The sequence below is a fragment of the Barbus barbus genome (genome assembly GCF_936440315.1).
Source record: "Barbus barbus genome assembly, chromosome: 12".
NCBI classification, from domain to species: domain Eukaryota; kingdom Metazoa; phylum Chordata; class Actinopteri; order Cypriniformes; family Cyprinidae; genus Barbus; species Barbus barbus.
In genome coordinates, this window is record NC_136740.1 from 10,852,795 (window position 1) to 10,870,054 (window position 17,260).

The 17,260-nt window shown below is 41.9% G+C and overlaps 1 protein-coding gene across 7 annotated transcripts in view; it reads right to left on the reverse strand.

Annotated features, from left to right (window-relative positions):
* The window catches only part of LOC306877753 (protein FAM131B-like), a 57,243-nt gene that overhangs the window by 15,845 nt on the left and 24,138 nt on the right, over nucleotides 1–17,260 (reverse strand). For 3 of the 7 annotated variants that reach the window (XM_079429704.1, XM_079429700.1, XM_079429699.1), the window contains exons 2-4: nucleotides 16,417–16,454; nucleotides 11,039–11,263; nucleotides 8,490–8,630 (exon numbers count right to left, since the gene is read on the reverse strand). In XM_079429704.1, coding sequence (XP_079285830.1) covers nucleotides 8,490–8,630; nucleotides 11,039–11,263; nucleotides 16,417–16,454 — 404 coding nt within the window. Of the gene's footprint in view, nucleotides 1–8,489; nucleotides 8,631–11,038; nucleotides 11,264–13,134; nucleotides 13,241–13,642; nucleotides 13,679–16,416; nucleotides 16,455–17,260 lie in introns of all 7 variants that reach the window. The other 4 variants (XM_079429703.1, XM_079429698.1, XM_079429701.1 and 1 more) reach the window with 3 other exon arrangements.

Here is a 17,260-nt window from a genome sequence, read left to right on the forward strand (position 1 = left end):
TAATTTCCTCACACACACACATATATATATATATATATATATATATATATATATTGTCCCGTGACAGAAACCGAGACCTAAAACAAGACCGTAAGTGGCACCTCTTTTCCCCGTTTATTTTTTCCCATTTTTGAAAAGTTTTTTGTTTCCCAGTTTTCTCCCTGGAAGCCGTCACCCGTTTCGCCACCCTAGCCCGTCTTGATCTCCCGTTCTAGTACGCGGGGAGTTCTGCAAGCTTGCTGTGGCGACGGCGTGGGATGACGCCACTCTTAATAAGCTGTTCTGGCTGTTTTCTCCATGGGAATTGAGATCACGATTCTCTTACACGATTCTCATTTTTTTCAACCAAAATGTATTGCACTCAAGTACAAAAACCCCCCACAGGACATTCAGTATAATAAAGTGCTGGAGTAACAAAAACTTGTCTCTTTTCTTTATTTTAGAAAATTATTTTAAATTGAATAATTTTAAAGCTTTAAGTTGTTGAACATAAGAGAACATTAACAATAATTAATAAAAATATTCACATTCACACGGGGCGTCGGCGTCAACGCCTCTCGTTTACTTTGAATGGAGTGACATCAAGCGTTGCCGAACTGAATTGTGGGTCCCTCGCGTCGCTTCACTGGCGTTGCACGCGGCAGAAGTTGAAAACTTTTCAACTTTTCAAGCGCCAACGCAGGCGTCAGCCAATCAGATCGCCTTATGCAAATAACCTAGCGCAGACGCTAGCCAATCCCGTTCATGCAGCACCAGATATGTACCAGATGTGATTGGCTGTTATCACTATGATGGCGCGTCAACACCATGGTCAGCACCAGAGCCGTTGAGAAACGCTCTCGGTTACTCACGTAACCTTGGTTCCCCAAAATGAGGGAATGAGACATTGCTTTGGGAAATACATTTTCCTCGAATATTACTGAAGCCTTATTGAATCACGCCAGTGAAACTGGCCAATGGCGTTCAAGCGCGCGAAATATGAGGGGGCTCGTCACTATATAAAGCAGCGCTTGTACGTCATCCATTCAGAATCTTTGACTGAAGCAACTAGGCATTGTAAGATCCTGAGCTCGGTGACACGGCAATAAGAGCAATGTCTCGTTCCCTCATTTCGGGGAACCAAGGTTACGTGAGTAACCGAGAGCGTTCCCCTTCAATTCGGTCACTCTACATTGCTTTGGGAACGTATAAAATCCCGCCGTGTCACAGCGATGGAGCCAAGCTCGACTAAGTATGTCAAGTTTCAAATTCGGAGCCGTAATGAGAACGGCAATGATATTGGCGCTCTTAGTAAACACAGCTCAGGTCTACAGGACCTAGTCGAAACCATGTAAAGTCAGGGGCGCGGCAGCTAGACGATGTCGCGTCACATCAGGGGCGGAGTTAACTGTGAAACAAAGAATGTGAAATGGCGGCGGCTTCGGCGCTTTCACAAATAGATTAGTTGAAATTGTTTAATTTCAATGAAATCATGTTATAATGCACAGCCGTACCGGTATGATGGTGACCAAGTCCTAAAAGACGTGGTGAACTATATCATAATACTATGATAAACTGATAGGGACAGCATTGAATTGGTGGTGCGTCTATACAGGGTGTATACGACCTAGTTGAAACCATTGATACACATCTCAGATCATGGCTGAGTAAGCGCGTGCGCTGCTCGCACTGACAGCACATGCGAGGCAAGCGACAACACATCTAGGTTATAAAACCTCGCGAAAGTGCTGGGTGACGACCAGCCTACCGCCGTACAAATGTCCTGAATAGATATGCCATTTGCCCAGGCCCAGGATGATGCGAGGCCGCGGGTTGAGTGGGCACGAACCCCTATCGGACATTCCACACCTTTAGAGCTGTAAGCCAAAGCAATTGCGTCGACGATCCAGTGTGACAGCCTTTGCTTGGACACAGGCAGTCCTTTTGTACGTCCACCGAAACATACGAATAGCTGCTCCGAGAGTCTGAACTGTCTAGAGCGCTCGATATAAGTACGCACCGCTCGTACAGGGCACAGCAGTGTATTAAGTGGCTCTGTCCCGGTTGGTGTTTCGGGGCGGAAAGCAGATAGTGATATGACCGGCGCTTTAAATGGAGTCGAAAGCACTTTAGGCACATAACCTTTTCTAGGCTTCAAGGTGAGTCTGCAATCACCTGGCCCGAATTCAATACACGAGTCGTCAATTGAAAGCGCTTGTAGGTCTCCAACTCGCTTAACAGAGGCCAGCGCGAGCAGGAGCGCTGTCTTGAGAGAGAGCGCTCGCAAGCTCGCTGATTGTATGGGCTCGAACGGGGGTCCCGTGAGAGCGTCAAGCACTAGCGCCAAGTCCCAAGTGAGTAGAGTAGAAGGGCGAGGAGGGTTCAGCCTTCTTGCTCCTTTTAAAAACCGTATGATCAGATCATTTGTCTGGGAATGTCTGGGAGAAAGCACTCGAGCGCTAGGTGCAAAGCACGGAGCTCCAGACAGTTTATGTGCCATGACTTCTCCGTTTTTGACCACGTCCCGAAGGCTGGTCTGCCATCGCATACGGCTCCCCAACCCGTACTCGATGCATCTGTCGTAACATTCTTTCTCCTGATCACTTGGCCAATACGAACACCCTGGCGATATAGAGTCATATCGCGCCAAGGGTTCAGCGTATGCAAACAGTCGCGCGTCACTTTGATGCGCAAGGTGCCCGTGCGCCATGCGTTCTGTGGCACCCGGCTCTTTAGCCAGAGCTGAAGCGGACGCATATGTAGGAGCCCTAGATTGCACACTGTCGAGGCGGCAGCCATCTGGCCGAGCGTCCTCTGAAAGCATTTCAGCGGGGGAGAACGCCCTAGTTTGAAGACTGCGAGAGAACTGATCAGTTTTCGTGAGCGCTCCTCCGACAGACGCGCTCGCATTTTGATTGAGTTCAGCTCTACTCCTAAAAAGGAGATGTTCTGGCTCGGTACCAGCATGCTCTTTTGCATATTTACAGTCAGTCCTAAACTCTGAACGTGAGCGAGGAGTCTGAGTTTGTCGCTGAGCAGCGCGCTCTCTGACTGGGCTAACACTAGCCAGTCGTCGAGATAGTTCAGGATGCGCATTCCGCTCTGCTTCAGAGGAGAGAAAGCAGCATTCATGCATTTCGTAAACGTACGAGGGGCCAGACATAAGCCAAAGGGCAGGACCGTGAATTGGTACGCTATCCCTTCGAATGCAAATCTCAGGAAGCGCCTGTGGCGGGGGGCTACCTGAATGTGAAAATAAGCATCCTTTAAATCCACGGAGATACACCAATCTCCCGTTCTGATATGTGAGAGGATTTGTCTCAGCGTAATCATTTTGAACGAGCGCTTTGAAAGCGCGCGATTCAGCGGTCTCAGGTCCAAGATTGGGCGGAGCCCGCCATCTTTCTTTGGCACCAGAAAATAACGACTGTAGAAGCCGCTCTCGCGGTCTGTGAGGGGGACTGCCTCTACAGCGCGCTTTGCGAGAAGGTTGTGAATTTCCTCTCGCAGAACTGAGACATTCTGCTCCCGTACAGTGGACAGTAACACACCGTTGAAACGGGGCGGTCTGCGGAAGAACTGAAGCGTGTAGCCGTTCTTTATTGATTTCATAACCCACTCTGATACCCCTTGGGGGGCGGGGAGTTTAATACCACACGAGTGTGAGAGTGAGTGATGGGGGAGAGGGGAGTGAGAGGAGGAAAATTGCCCTGATATTGAGGTGATTTTTGTATTTTTTTTTACTTTATTGCACTGCACTGTGGAACAGTCAAAACACAAACATGACAATCGTTCTCGCCGCCCGCCACAGGCAAGGGGGCGTGGTGAACACACACAGCGGAGCGAGCAGACTTTCTCAGTGGCTCGTCTTCAGCGCTGAGTGTAGCTTTCCTCCTCCGAGAGACAACATCAGGAACGCGGCTTTAATTCCGTAGCCGGTGGCCTGCTGTCTCTGTCAGGGCGGGGTCTCTGGCCCTTCGAGCCCTGGCGGCGCTTCGGCCAAGACTGTCTTGGCCTCACCGCCGGCTCATGCAACGGTCTTCCCGCGCGCTGCGCTGAGGATGAGCGGGAACGCGCAGGAGGGATCGCGCCAGCGCGCTTTGGTAAGAAATGGCTAATGGCCTTCGATTGCTTCCGTGAACGTCTCTACCGCCGCTCCAAAGAGACCTGAGGGATTCACGGGAGCATCCAGAAGAGCCGTCTTCTCTGAATCTTTCAACTCGGTCAGAGTCAGCCACAGGTGACGATCCAGCACCACAAGATTCCCCATATTGCGGCCGATCACTCGAGCTGTCACCTTCGTCGCTCTGAGGGCCAGATCTGTGGCGCGTCGGAGCTCTTTGAAGACTTCAGGGTCCGGGCCACCTTCATCCAGGGACTGAAGAAGCTTGGCCTGATACACCTGAAGTATTGCCATCACATGCAATGTTGAAGCTGCCTGGCCCGCCGCCGAGAAAGCCTTGCCAGCGAAGTTTGCGGTGGCGCGGCAAGGTTTAGAGGGGAGAGACGCGTTGTTTCTCACCCTCCAGTTCGCCGCGGCTGCAGGACAGAGGTGGGCAGCGACGGCTTCCTCCACGGGGGGAAGTTTGACATACCCCGCTCGGTCAGCACCGTCCACTGACGACAGAAGGGAGGATCCCAGATTGTGCACCCGACTGGTGAGCGGTGCGTTCCACGACTTCCCTATCTCGTCGTGCACCTCCGGGAAAAAGGGGCCGGGTCTCCGCGGGGTGTCCTTTCGGCCGCGGTCCGACTGGAGGAACCACTCGTCCAGACGGCTTTTGGCCGGCTCGGTAGGAGGCGCCCACTCCAGACCGAGCTCATCAGCCGCCTTGGTCAGGACGCGTAGGAGCTCAACATCACTGTGATGGAGGTCCCCAGCGTCATTGCTGGGCGCAGTGTAATCCAGTGGGCTGTTGGACCACTCCTCTCTCGCAGACGCTGCCACCGAGATGGCATCATCCTCATCCTTCTCCATGGCTCCGAAAGACACCACATCTTGCGCGCTGGGGGAGGGGCGGAGATCAGCGGCCATGAAGCGCACTGGGAGGGGACCTGCAGCAGGGGGGTGAGAAGCGTGTGGGCACTGAGCCGGCGCGGTCTCGTCACCCGACCCGGACAGATCCGCATTAGAAACTCGCGGCACTTTACTCTTTGGCTCAGAGGAAGAGCGTGGCAGAGATTGATGGGCGAGTACATCGCCTTGGACGAGGGCCACACGGAGCCTGAGAGTCCGGAGACTCATATCTCCGCAGTGGGGGCAGTCCGACCTCCCAAGCGCCGCCTCTGCGTGGGCGCGACCCAGGCAGAAGACGCACGATTCGTGGCCATCATCAGAGGGTTCGATTGGCTCTACACAGGAGAGGCAATCGCGAGAGGTCATCATTGTTCGTCCGAAGCTCACCGGAACACAGCAGGGGAAGAAGTCGTGTCCGCTGCAGCGTGTAGATCATGGTGAGTAGTAGATCCTTTTGATAGGCTTCTTGCTGAAGGAAAAAATTCTGAATGGATGACGTACAAGCGCTGCTTTATATAGTGACGAGCCCCCTCATATTTCGCGCGCTTGAACGCCATTGGCCAGTTTCACTGGCATGATTCAATAAGGCTTCAGTAATATTCGAGGAAAATGTATTTCCCAAAGCAATGTAGAGTGACCGAATTGAAGGGGAACAGAGTTGCGACACTCCCATAGGCTTCCATAGGAACTTAGTAAAGCGTGTCATGGAGCAGCCAATAGTTCCAAACAACCGATAGTTTCAGCATTGAAGCCCATTCATTTCAGTGCTTCTCAAGCACAGTCGCCAGAAAGTTGAGGAAATTACAGCATTTTTTGCCATTATAACGCATTAGTTTACCTCTCGGAAATCTGACCAGTAGTTGTATTTTATGAAACGCGTTATAGTTAATGTTTATTTTTAGATAATAGGCAGTATATGCTATATTTGCAGTTAGATAACGTGGATATATTATATAACAAAATATTTTGATGAATACAGTTGGTTGCCTTTTTTATTTTGAAGTATTTGCAAAAGTAAAATTTTTATTTTTTTCATTTACATTTAGTCATTTAGCAGACACTTTACCCAAAGCGACTTACAATGTAGAAGCAAACAGACCAACGAAAGAGCAACAAAATAAAGTGCTGTGACAAGTCTCAGTTAGTCTAGCACAGTTCACATAGCATGATTTGTTTTTAATAAATATAAATAAATAGAATATAACAGAATAGGTAAGTGCTAGTATTAATTGGTCAGATGGTGGCGAAAAAGATGTCTTTAGATGTTTTTTTGTTGTTGTTGAAAATGGCTAAAACCATTTCTAGCATTTTTTCTAGCATTCATTGATATTCACTTGTGAATGCATATTGTATCTTATATTTTAACATAATATTGTATTAAAATGCGACTAATAGATGACCATAGATGAAGAAATATATATTAATACAATAACACATTTTACATACTAATTAGATTTCTTATACTCTTTAAATATGCATAATTTCTTTCATCATTGGTCTGCACATCCACAGGAATAAGTGTAACACAAAAACACACAAAGTCATGCCTCAAATCTCCAATCTTTATTAAGCAGTTTACATTATTTATACTTTGCATACAAAGAAATGTAACTGCCTTATCCTGTGTGTTGCATTGTACTATGTTTTTACTCCTCCATAGTTAAACAAGAAAAACCCATTAATATTATTTCCATTAAACTCCACAGACAAAATGCTACTATCAGTGTATTAAACAAATTAATCAATGGACATTTTGTGTTAATATTTGCCGGAAATTGCTGCAAGTATGTTTCTCATATGCTGTTTCTCAGCGGCTCTGGTCAGCACCAAGCTTCAGACACGCCCTCGGTCAAGCGTTGATGCTGACACCCCGTTGAAGCAGCGCTGCGCAGAATGATCACCGTATGACATCAATTTGAATGCATAGGATCCGACTGCTTTCTTATCGCTCTCGTGGTACGTTGATGTCATACAGTGATCATTCTGAACATGCCGTTTAGGTCTGCCGCCTTGTTACACGTCACGTGAGTGACAGCGGAACGTGGCCAATGAGGGAGAAAAGTGATCGAGAAAAGTGAGAGAAAAGTGATTGAGATTTATGATTGATTGGTGAATTAATAGTGTTTTGTTATTGTGTGAGTGTGACCAATAACGCGTGAATGCAGCATGACCTGAATGCAGGGAAATACACGGAAGTGAATCGCAGTCATTTAGAAATGAGATCGCATTTATGTATGAATCGAGATTGTGATTTGTTTTCCGATTAATCGTGCAGCCGTACTACCACCGTCCCGTGGACCTCCCAGACACCACCGGACTGAGTTAGAGAGAAGGGATCTTCCGGTGTCTGGCAAGTGTCCAGGCCCGAGCCAGAACCAGCCCCCTGTCGTGCACGGCACTCCCAACCACGTCGTCCGTGGCCAACACAAGGCCGCCGCGTCCACGGCTCTCCCAACCACGTCGTCCGTGGCCAACACAAGCCCGCCACGTCCACGGCTCTCCCAAGCCCACCATCCGCGGAAAACTCTACGCCGCCGTCCACGGCTCTCCCAACCACGTCGTCCGTGGCCAACACAAGCCCGCCGCGTCCACGGCTCTCCCAAGCCCACCATCCGCGGAAAACTCTACGCCGCCGTCCATGGCTCTCCCAAGCCCATCGTCCACGGGGAAAGCAACGCCGCCGTCCGCGGCTCACCCAAGCCCGACGGCCGCCGCTGACTCAAACCCAGGTTACATTCTTATATTCTATGACTTGTGGCACATATGTTCCAGATGTTGATGAGAAACTACCATCTGGATTTATAAAAGCCTTTTGCTCTAAACTTCCGGGGCTGTGAAACTAGTTAGAGTTTTGTTACACCTCTGCCTTAGTGTATGACATAATTATCACATTATCTGTCTGTTACATGTTGTCATTTGGCATGCAGATGGCTTTGGTTGTTCTGAGCTCTCATGTGAGTCTGTAAGGCTGTACTCAACTGTTCAGTGGATTAGTTCTCCTTCTCCTGAGAGTCACGGGTCCCTGACCTTTATTTATTCATTTATTCAAAACCCAATGTGCACTGCATTCCAAATCAGCTGCAATATAGCAATCACCCCCCCCCCCCCCCCCCCCCCCCCCTTACTCTAGCTTTCTTCTTAGAGAAACCTCTTAGCATAGGACTAAATAAAAGGAAAACAAAAGAAAAAGTCTAATTTTTCAGTCATTACGGAATTAGTCATGGATTTCAAGCATATCTTCTTCCCATATTCTTTGTGCTGAGATGGAAAGATGGGCTAAGTTTTTGAAAGAAAGTGTTTAATTGCAGTTTATGACAGCACGTTGCCTGAATAATTGCAGCACTCATCAGAGCTAACACTGTGACATGGAAGTTCTGTTGCTAAATTGATTTTATTCCCAAGTTTAGGCTAGGTTTCCAGCCTAAAGTGCAGTAGGAAGAAGCACAGTAATTCTCTGAGCTTGCAAGTGCATGCTGGGAAATGTTGTCAGTACCTCGGCTGGTGATGCTTTCCTGGTTGCCCTCGCTCAGGTAGGCTGTACTCCCCAGATTAGATCCAACGCTTGTGCTCTCGCCATCCATAGAGCTCCAGGCCAGCAGTGTCGCCTCAGAGATCGCAAACTGCTGAAGCACACCTGACAAAATTCAGGATTATTGTTTATTGTTGGCCATAAAAACAATTCAGCTACTGAATATAACAGGGCATTGACTAATAATGGTTTGTGACTGATATTCATTTGACCTTCAACCACTTAAACCACATACATTTGAACCATATATAATTATTTATATAGATTAAAATATACAATATTTTCCAAAAGTTTGGGGTCAGTATTTTTTTTAGGAAAATTAATATTTTATTGCACAAGGACACATTTTATTATTACCAAAAATTATTTTAAATAAATGCTATTTAAATAAATGTTGTTTATATTCATCAAAGAATCCTGAGTAAAAAAAAGTATCAGGATTTCCACAAAAATATTAAGCAGCACTGTTTGTAACATTATTAATAATAATAAATGTTTCTTCACCATATTAGAATGATTGGTCACACACTTTATTTTAAGGTCCAATACTGGCCATTAACAAACCATTAACTACGACTTTTGCCTCAATAAACTATTTATAAACAATTAATAGTTAGTTGTTAAGTTTAGGTATTGGGTAGGATTAGGGATGTAGAATATGGTCATGCAGAATATGTTCGTTATAAACGGCCAATATGGTAATAATAGGAATTCTAATAAGCAACTAGTTAATAGTGAGAATTGGTCCTTATACTAAAGTGCTACTGCATGATTTCTGAAGGATCATGTGACACTGGAAACTCAAGTAATGGCAGCTGAAAATTCCGCTTTAGGAATAAATTACATTTTTAAAATGATTTAAAACAGAAAATTGTAATAACAATTCACAATATTACTGTTTTTACTGTATTTATTTATTTTTTAAATCAAATAAATGCAGCCTTGGTGAGTAAAACGTCTTTCAAAAACATTCAAAAAACATACCAACCCAAAACTTTTGAATGGTACTTCATATTATAAAAAATTATAAATTTGTATTTTTTAAATATATGAAGAGTTAATTTGCAAAAACGTTTTTTTTTGTGCATTCCAATTTCCAAGTAATATCAATCAAACTGGGTTGTTAAATTAATTAATAATAACTCGTGATTCACAAAATAAATTCATTGAAAGTATGTTTTTTATTACATATTAAAAGTCTGTTTTATAGCAAAAGCAGATAACTCCAACAGTCGTTTTTTTTGTTTGTTTCTTTTTAATACAGCGCACTGATTCGCTAAAATGGACTTATCGGCTTCTGTTCACAAACAACATCTGAAGCAAAAACGTGAACTCGAGATGCCTTGAAAGTGGACAATACAGGCTTTTTTGACAAAACATGTTTAGGGATCAGATCGCACTATATGTGGAGAATAATGCAGGGCAATCAGCTCTTTTTTATTTTTTTAAAGTGGCATTTATCGGTTTTTGCAAATAAACTCTTCATATTTTTAACAGTTTATATGCTGAACAAATTAATCCAAATTAATTCCTTGATTTTTTTTTCCAGTTATGTTTAAATTACGTCTGTATGTGGACGAATTCAAGGACACATGAAAAAAAAATATATATATATATATATATCGGTTGTTGTCACACCTGAACCCTAATCTCTGACTGTGGAAATAATATAAAGAAGCCTCATCATCTCAGAGATTGTGTCATGAATAAGAGATAGCAGCAAACATCCCAGACACATTCCCGGCATTCTCATAAATAAGGTATGATGCTGTATTCAGTCTGATTTACTGCATTCAGCAGCAGATGAACTTAATGTGGATAGTGCTATCTCTCACACCTGATGCTACAACAGACTGCTTACCACAACACTGTTCAGCATGTTAAAAGAAGCATTAAGTGCATGCAATATATTTACTTTATGATTAACCCCTGGAAGGGATAGTCCAAAATATGAAAATTCTGTCATCCCTTACCCACACTTTGTCATTCCAAACCCCTGTTGTTCTTTCTTCTGTTTAACATGCATATCGGTTTCGGTTCCCACTGACTTTCTCATTGGACAAAATATACAATGGAAGTCAGTGTTTGGTCACATGAGGTGAATAGCCTAAAGAATGACAGAATTTTCATTTTTGCATGGATTACCCTTTTAAGCTTAACATGTTATAATTTGGTATTATTTGTGAATTATTATTTTATACATACATTTAGCCTACATACCTAACATGTATTCTCTCTTTCAATGTGCTGCTTGGATTTATTGTGTTGCATTTAACGATAATGCCAGTTTGGTTTATACAGTTTAAAAAAGGAAAGTTCTCAGTCAGCCATGATTGAGTGATCTACAAGCAAAAGTGTCTGATAACAGGGGCGTTGAACCTACAACAATGTAGATGTTTAACTATTAGGTTACACTTCAACATTGTGGGTCTTCCTTCAGTCATTTCTAAGCACTACAGTAGATTTTGAATAGATTTTAAACACTATCTATTAAACACTACTCTTTCTCTCACCTGCGGTGAAGCGAGCCTCCTTCTCTCCGTCACTGAGGTCGCTGTATGCGTCACTCTCTAGCTTGCGCTCTTGTTGGAGGTGCAGACTCGAGGTGCGTCCCGCTCCAGTGCCCCCCGCGCCCACCGTCTGCATGCCCCAGCTCTGCCACTCAATCATGTGAGCCACGCGCCCCTGGGCCATCGCTGTCGGCTTTGTCACCTTGTCCTTCATAGAGCGAGACACTCCTGAAGTGGATAGACAGACAGAGGGAAGATGATTGGATAAGAAAGTAGCGAGAGGACGTTTTTTTAGATTATGGAGAGAAAGAGGGGGGTAAATGAGAGGAGAAGACAATTAAGTAGCTTTAAAGTATGAGGTCACCTGCTCAAAGACTATATGGGGTATATGGATGGATGGAACATGGAAATTGGGAATAGACTAGAATGCTTAGAGGTTGCACTATTGTTCTCCCACAGACTGAATTGCAAAGTGGCCATCATTATCTATGTTTGTCTGTCGTGATTGTTTTAGTTTCACTGATTTTTATTATTTGTATTATTATATAAAAGTATGCCATATCACCTTGATATAACCAAACTGTACATTAAAAAAGGTAACCAATTACAGTAGCTACATCTTTATGAAAAATAACCAGCAAAAGCTGCTGTCAGTTTATTTTAATCTATGGACAGTTTCCTAGTTTCTCCTAAATTATTATCTCCTAGTTTCTGTAAATTATAAGAAGTAAATAAAATTATTAGAATTTATCGATTCCATAAATTTTAACATTTAAAGAGTTGTATGTTCATCAGAGATCCCACTTTTTTAAACCACACTCAAAAAAACTAAAACAAAAAAACAAAACAAATGGCAAGAAATTATCATGTTACTTTTTCAACTTGAGGTACTAATATACAGTATACAGTACATTTATATGTAGCTTTTAATTTTATTTTTGTAATCTTGGATTTACTAAATAAGAATTAAGGATAAGAATTTTTACAAATATTTTTTAATCAGAATTTCTACCCATGAAATATATTTTAGAGCTTGGTGGGAAAAAAAAACTCCAAGTCTAGAATTCTCACATTTAAAATGAGGTATTTGTAAAGTTCTAATAAAATCCTTGTCTGTTAAAATGATGAAAAGCATTTTTAACGATCCTTTAATGTTTTAAATTTCTACAGACAATGCAACCTCTCCATGTGTTATAATGTTTCTGTTGGTGATAAATATGTGTAAGATTTAAATGAAAATGACTTCCATAATGAGATGTAGTTATGGTATGGTTATGGTATGGAAAAATAAATAACCAAGTTTTAGAGTCAAAGGATGGGAATTTATCTTGCTGGCATGACTTCTCTCCACACTAATGAAGATCTGCACACAATAATAGCCGTACACTTTCTCCTGAATTTTCTTTTATTGCTTTCAGCTTATTCAATGAAACTACGTCTGTGATATACTAAAGCCAGGCTGTAACGATCTGTTTGAATACCATTAAATTCTGTGTGGAGCCTTTATATAAGATACTGAGAAAAAATCAATTGCTCTTTGCCATTTGGACAGAATCTATACTGTACATACATATTTTTACCAGTGCATTAGTGCAAACATACAGAGATAATTCTAAAATCTCCTAAGCTCTTAGGTAATGCCTATTGAAATGAAGAACATGAATTATTAAAGTTGAAGAAAAGGATCTTTCAGAGAAGGATATAGACTGCACTGCACTTCACTGCACACAACAGAACTACAAAAACACAAATGCAAGCGTCTGAGAAACAGCAATATTACAAGACACACACACTGACTAATCTCAGCACTTCACAAGCACTTTACAAACAAGAACCTGCCTCTCCCATCAACCACCGCTTAGGATAAAATGAAAAGCCTTATGACAATGCATTGTGGGAAGCATATCGCTTACTTTTCAGGAAACTATTCTTATTTGGATCTTGGAATTCACCAATGGCACGGGCCATTGGAGAGGGTTGTAAATGGAAACGGGTGGTGAAAAGGGAAACCCACAAGGGTCCATGTTGGCTCCATCTCCTCCAGCTCAGTCTGGAGTCAACATGGGGTCAGTTTACCATTTCACAGGACAGACACACACCTGACACACCTGTCAGAGAGGACTTAGCCAGAGCGCCGATTCCATAGGCGTTGGAGTTCCGCTTCTTCAGCTGAGGGAGGATTGAGGTTGTGTCCTCCATAGACAACTGAAATGAAGGAAGGCATTCAAGAGAGAAAAATGGGACAGAAAATAGGAAAGGTAAAGAAATAGATGGTTTCGATGGAGAAGAGCAGAAATGAAATGAAAAATTTTGAGCGTGGGTGGCAATTCATGGAAAGAAAAGAGGTGATGAGAGAAGTTAGGTAGAAAGTTAGCAAAGTGGTTTCTAAAGTTTGTGAAACTACATTTCCCAACAGCCTGCTACTTAATTTCTGGCCATTTGCATGATGGGAAGTGTAGTCTTTTGTCATTCAGTCTAACTACTACAGCACACCAACAAGTCACCGCAAAAGAGAGACGGATCAAACTGAGATAGGAGACAGCTACTGTGATTCAGAGGAAAATAATGAAAGAAAAGAAATGGAGGAATGATATTCACAACACTTACATTGATTCCATCCCATGAAAAGTCTGTTTGGCCATGCTGAGAGAGAGAGGGAGGAGGGATGGGGAAAGAAAGGGATGGGGATAGACAGAGTTGAAGAAAGAGGAGAAAAGAGCAAGAGAGATGGCCACAGAGAAAGGAGGAGAGAGGGGGATTGTGACAGAACAAGGCATTTTAAAAACATGAAGTTGAAGGAGAAATAGAGAAATAAAAAAGACAGAGAGGAAATCAAATTCTGAGAAGCTGATTTATTGGCTGGACTAACAGAGAGGTGAAATAAAAGGAATAGTTCAGCCAAAAAATAAAATCCAAACACTTCTTGTCACTTTGAAATACAAAATGACAAATAGTGGTTGTTGTTTTCCATGCAGTTACAATGAACTGGAACTAAAGCTTTTAAGCACTATGAAGGTATCGTAAAAGTGGTCCATACAGCTGTCTAAAATGTCTTCTGAAACCATTTAACAGCTTTGTGTAAGGAACAGACCACAATGTGTTCACCTATACACTTCCTCTCCAGTGAGCTGTTAAACCATTGCGGTTGAGTCTGTGAGCTGAATCTAAAGAAATGCATCATGTTTTGAGACAAATGGTTCAAAGTTCAGACTCATAAGAATGATTTGTTTATAAATTGGACTTTTATAATTTCTCTCATGAACTCTCAGGACTCTTGGTGCCTTCCTGAGAGTTCATGAGATATATAAACTATACTAATTTTTTTAAATATAAATTTTGGTCTGTTCACACAAAGCTGACTTGGAATAGGCTATAGCGCACAAGTCAGGGTGACTTTTATGATAAAAATGATACGTAAAACTTTTATGATAAAGATGATGTAACTACTTTTACATCTTTGAATGCTTCAACCATTGTTCATTGTCAAAAAATGGAAAAGTTTAAAATTTGTGTAAAAAAAATTCTTCTTTTGTGTTATGCAGAATAAAAAAAGTTATTGTGTTGAGGCTGAGTAAATTATTATAGTTTTGTTTGTTTATATATTCATGTACTATCTGTAACAGACTTTGATAGTAGCAAGATAATAACTACATTTTTACTTTTCTGTAAAAAAAGATGCAACGAATACCATAAAGGTGTTGCCCGGGTGTTTCTATGCTGTCGCTGAAGCATTCTTGTTTTAGCACATTCATTCTCTCCTTCAATAAGATTTTTTTTGTAATCAGTTTTATCATCTGCCAGGTGAATATCTGATTGCTTAGAAAAGTAATAACACATCTCTCCTCAACAAGCCGCAGGATTTGATACATTGTATCATTCATGTCTATAGCAGAAACGTGCGGGATGAGTTACATGCCAAAGTTTAAGTGTTTATTCAAATCCCCAGCTGTAGGTACAAGCAATAGTAATAGTGAAGCTTGCTTTGGCAAGCACACAGAAGCATTCATAAAATAGATTTTACATGAAAAACTACAGCCTCACACTCACACGCATACGCATAGACTCTGATAAAAGCCATTATGCTAAAAGCAAGACTATTTCTATGTTACACTACATTTACGCGCATATTAATTTTTTAGCGAGTGGGGGTGATATGTGCTCAGTGCTGTCGTGATATTTGTATGCAGAGTAATATGAAGTCACAAACGTTAATATAATTTGGGAACCTCCTGGAGAGCACAAACTTCAAACACAAAATCAAAATGAACATTTACTTTCTTAATACATGTTCCTGTCTAACAGTGCACAATTAATGAGTAGCCAACATGTTGCTCCAAAGGAGCATGAATAAAATGAATCATTTGAATCATACATTCCGACTCATTCAGGAGCGAACCACCAACCATGTTTAGATTGGAGACACTCGACGGTTCGGGAATGGGATGATTCTGCTTCGGCTTTGATTTGAACTATATTTTCTTTGACAGAGCATAAATAGACAAGGGAACCGCCAATATTCTGTATATGTAACCATTGTCGTATAAGCCGAATTTCTTGTATTATTCAGAAATGTGCCAGATGTGGATCTAAATTCCTTTTCGAATTACGTTGTTTGTTGTTAGTAGGACTTCAATCAGGTAGCCTACTTCAGAATCAGAAAAGGGTGACAGATGAAAGAACCGTGTGTATTTACTTATTAATAAGAAGGTACGTATCTCATGAAAAGACCTTTTGAATTTCACACATTTTGTGTTTAGGCAGCAAACCCTGTCTGAATCACCTTTAAAAGCTTCCAAAAATGAGAGAGAGAGGGAGCAAATCTCATACATATGCTTTGTGTGAGATAAAATGAATGCTTGCCTTACTCATTCAAATTTATCAACAATATGTATGAAGACATAAGAAGAAATAAAAGCAAGCAAAGTGATGTGTCAGCGGTGATACTGAGCATCCACTGAGGAAAATCATCATCTCTTCCTTAAGCACAGAACCAGTCTCCAGTGCCACTGCACAGCTGAAGGCAAATACTATAAGCCTGCTTTTTGGGTCAGTTCTTAAGGATGTGAGGCACAGGAACACAAACTTAACCAAAAGTAAATGCTACTATAACAGCAAACTAAAAGCCAGACTGGGTAAGCACTAAACTACATGCTGTTAACTAGACTAATGTGCTAGCAATGTCTTTCTGCGGTTAAGGAGGAGAGCTGGCTCACATCCCTAACTGAGATAATCTCTTCTTGTTTTGGACACCTTGGCCTCCATCTTGGAGCAGGATGCTTTTCCCGTAAACAGGAATTTGTGGTGTGGTGTGTCAAAACGTATCAGTGCTGTTGAGAGATCTGTCTAATTTAGTATATTTGTGTAATAGGCAGCTCGCTTACCTGTTCCCCATCCTTCTGCACGGGAACTCCATCTGCTGCTGGAGAGAGAAGGAGATCAAAAGTGTAAATTATAGCAGAATGCTTTGAGACTCAAATAGGAAAAGTATAAGCAGGGCATATATTTTTGCGATTGGAAGAGTAGGTGACTGTGATATAAACATTTTAAGGTTGTTACAAGATCAGGGAGTAATTTCTTACAATAAAACACTGTAAAGTACATCAATGCAGTCTACAGTACATCTACTGCCTACATTTCTTATAAATTTAATTGTCTCTGTTATAGTAATAAGCGCTGGCTGAGAACTTGGACCTTGTTTATTTGTAATTAATTTTCTCTTAGCCGGGTTAATAGTGTTACTGAGCATAATTGGTTGCACTGTGTGAAACTAAGCTTTATTAAAATGACTCTAAAAATGATTATACCTTGCAGTCTACACTGTATGTGGCAAAATAGTACAGAAATGATATAATCTTTATAAACATTTAAGAAAGGAGAGTTGTTTAGAGTTTAATTGTGGAGTTATCGCTGTTGAACTTTTAGTATGAGTTGTCTTTGTCATAATTCATATGTGCTTGTCTCAAAGATTAAGCCTTGCAAGTGTAAATACAAAACAAAACAATACAAAAACAGAGAGCTCTCATTCAGGCAGAAAGCAAATGGAGTAATGACAAAAACAGAAACATCTTCAGGAATTTCACTTTAAACAAAGGCAAAGCTAAAATTAAGTTGTTTAAAGATTGATCTGTGACATTTGTTAATAAATGATAATGTTAAACGGTTACAATTATCCACAGAGATTAATTAATTAATTTAATAGAGTATCATTAGCAGTATTGGCATCGA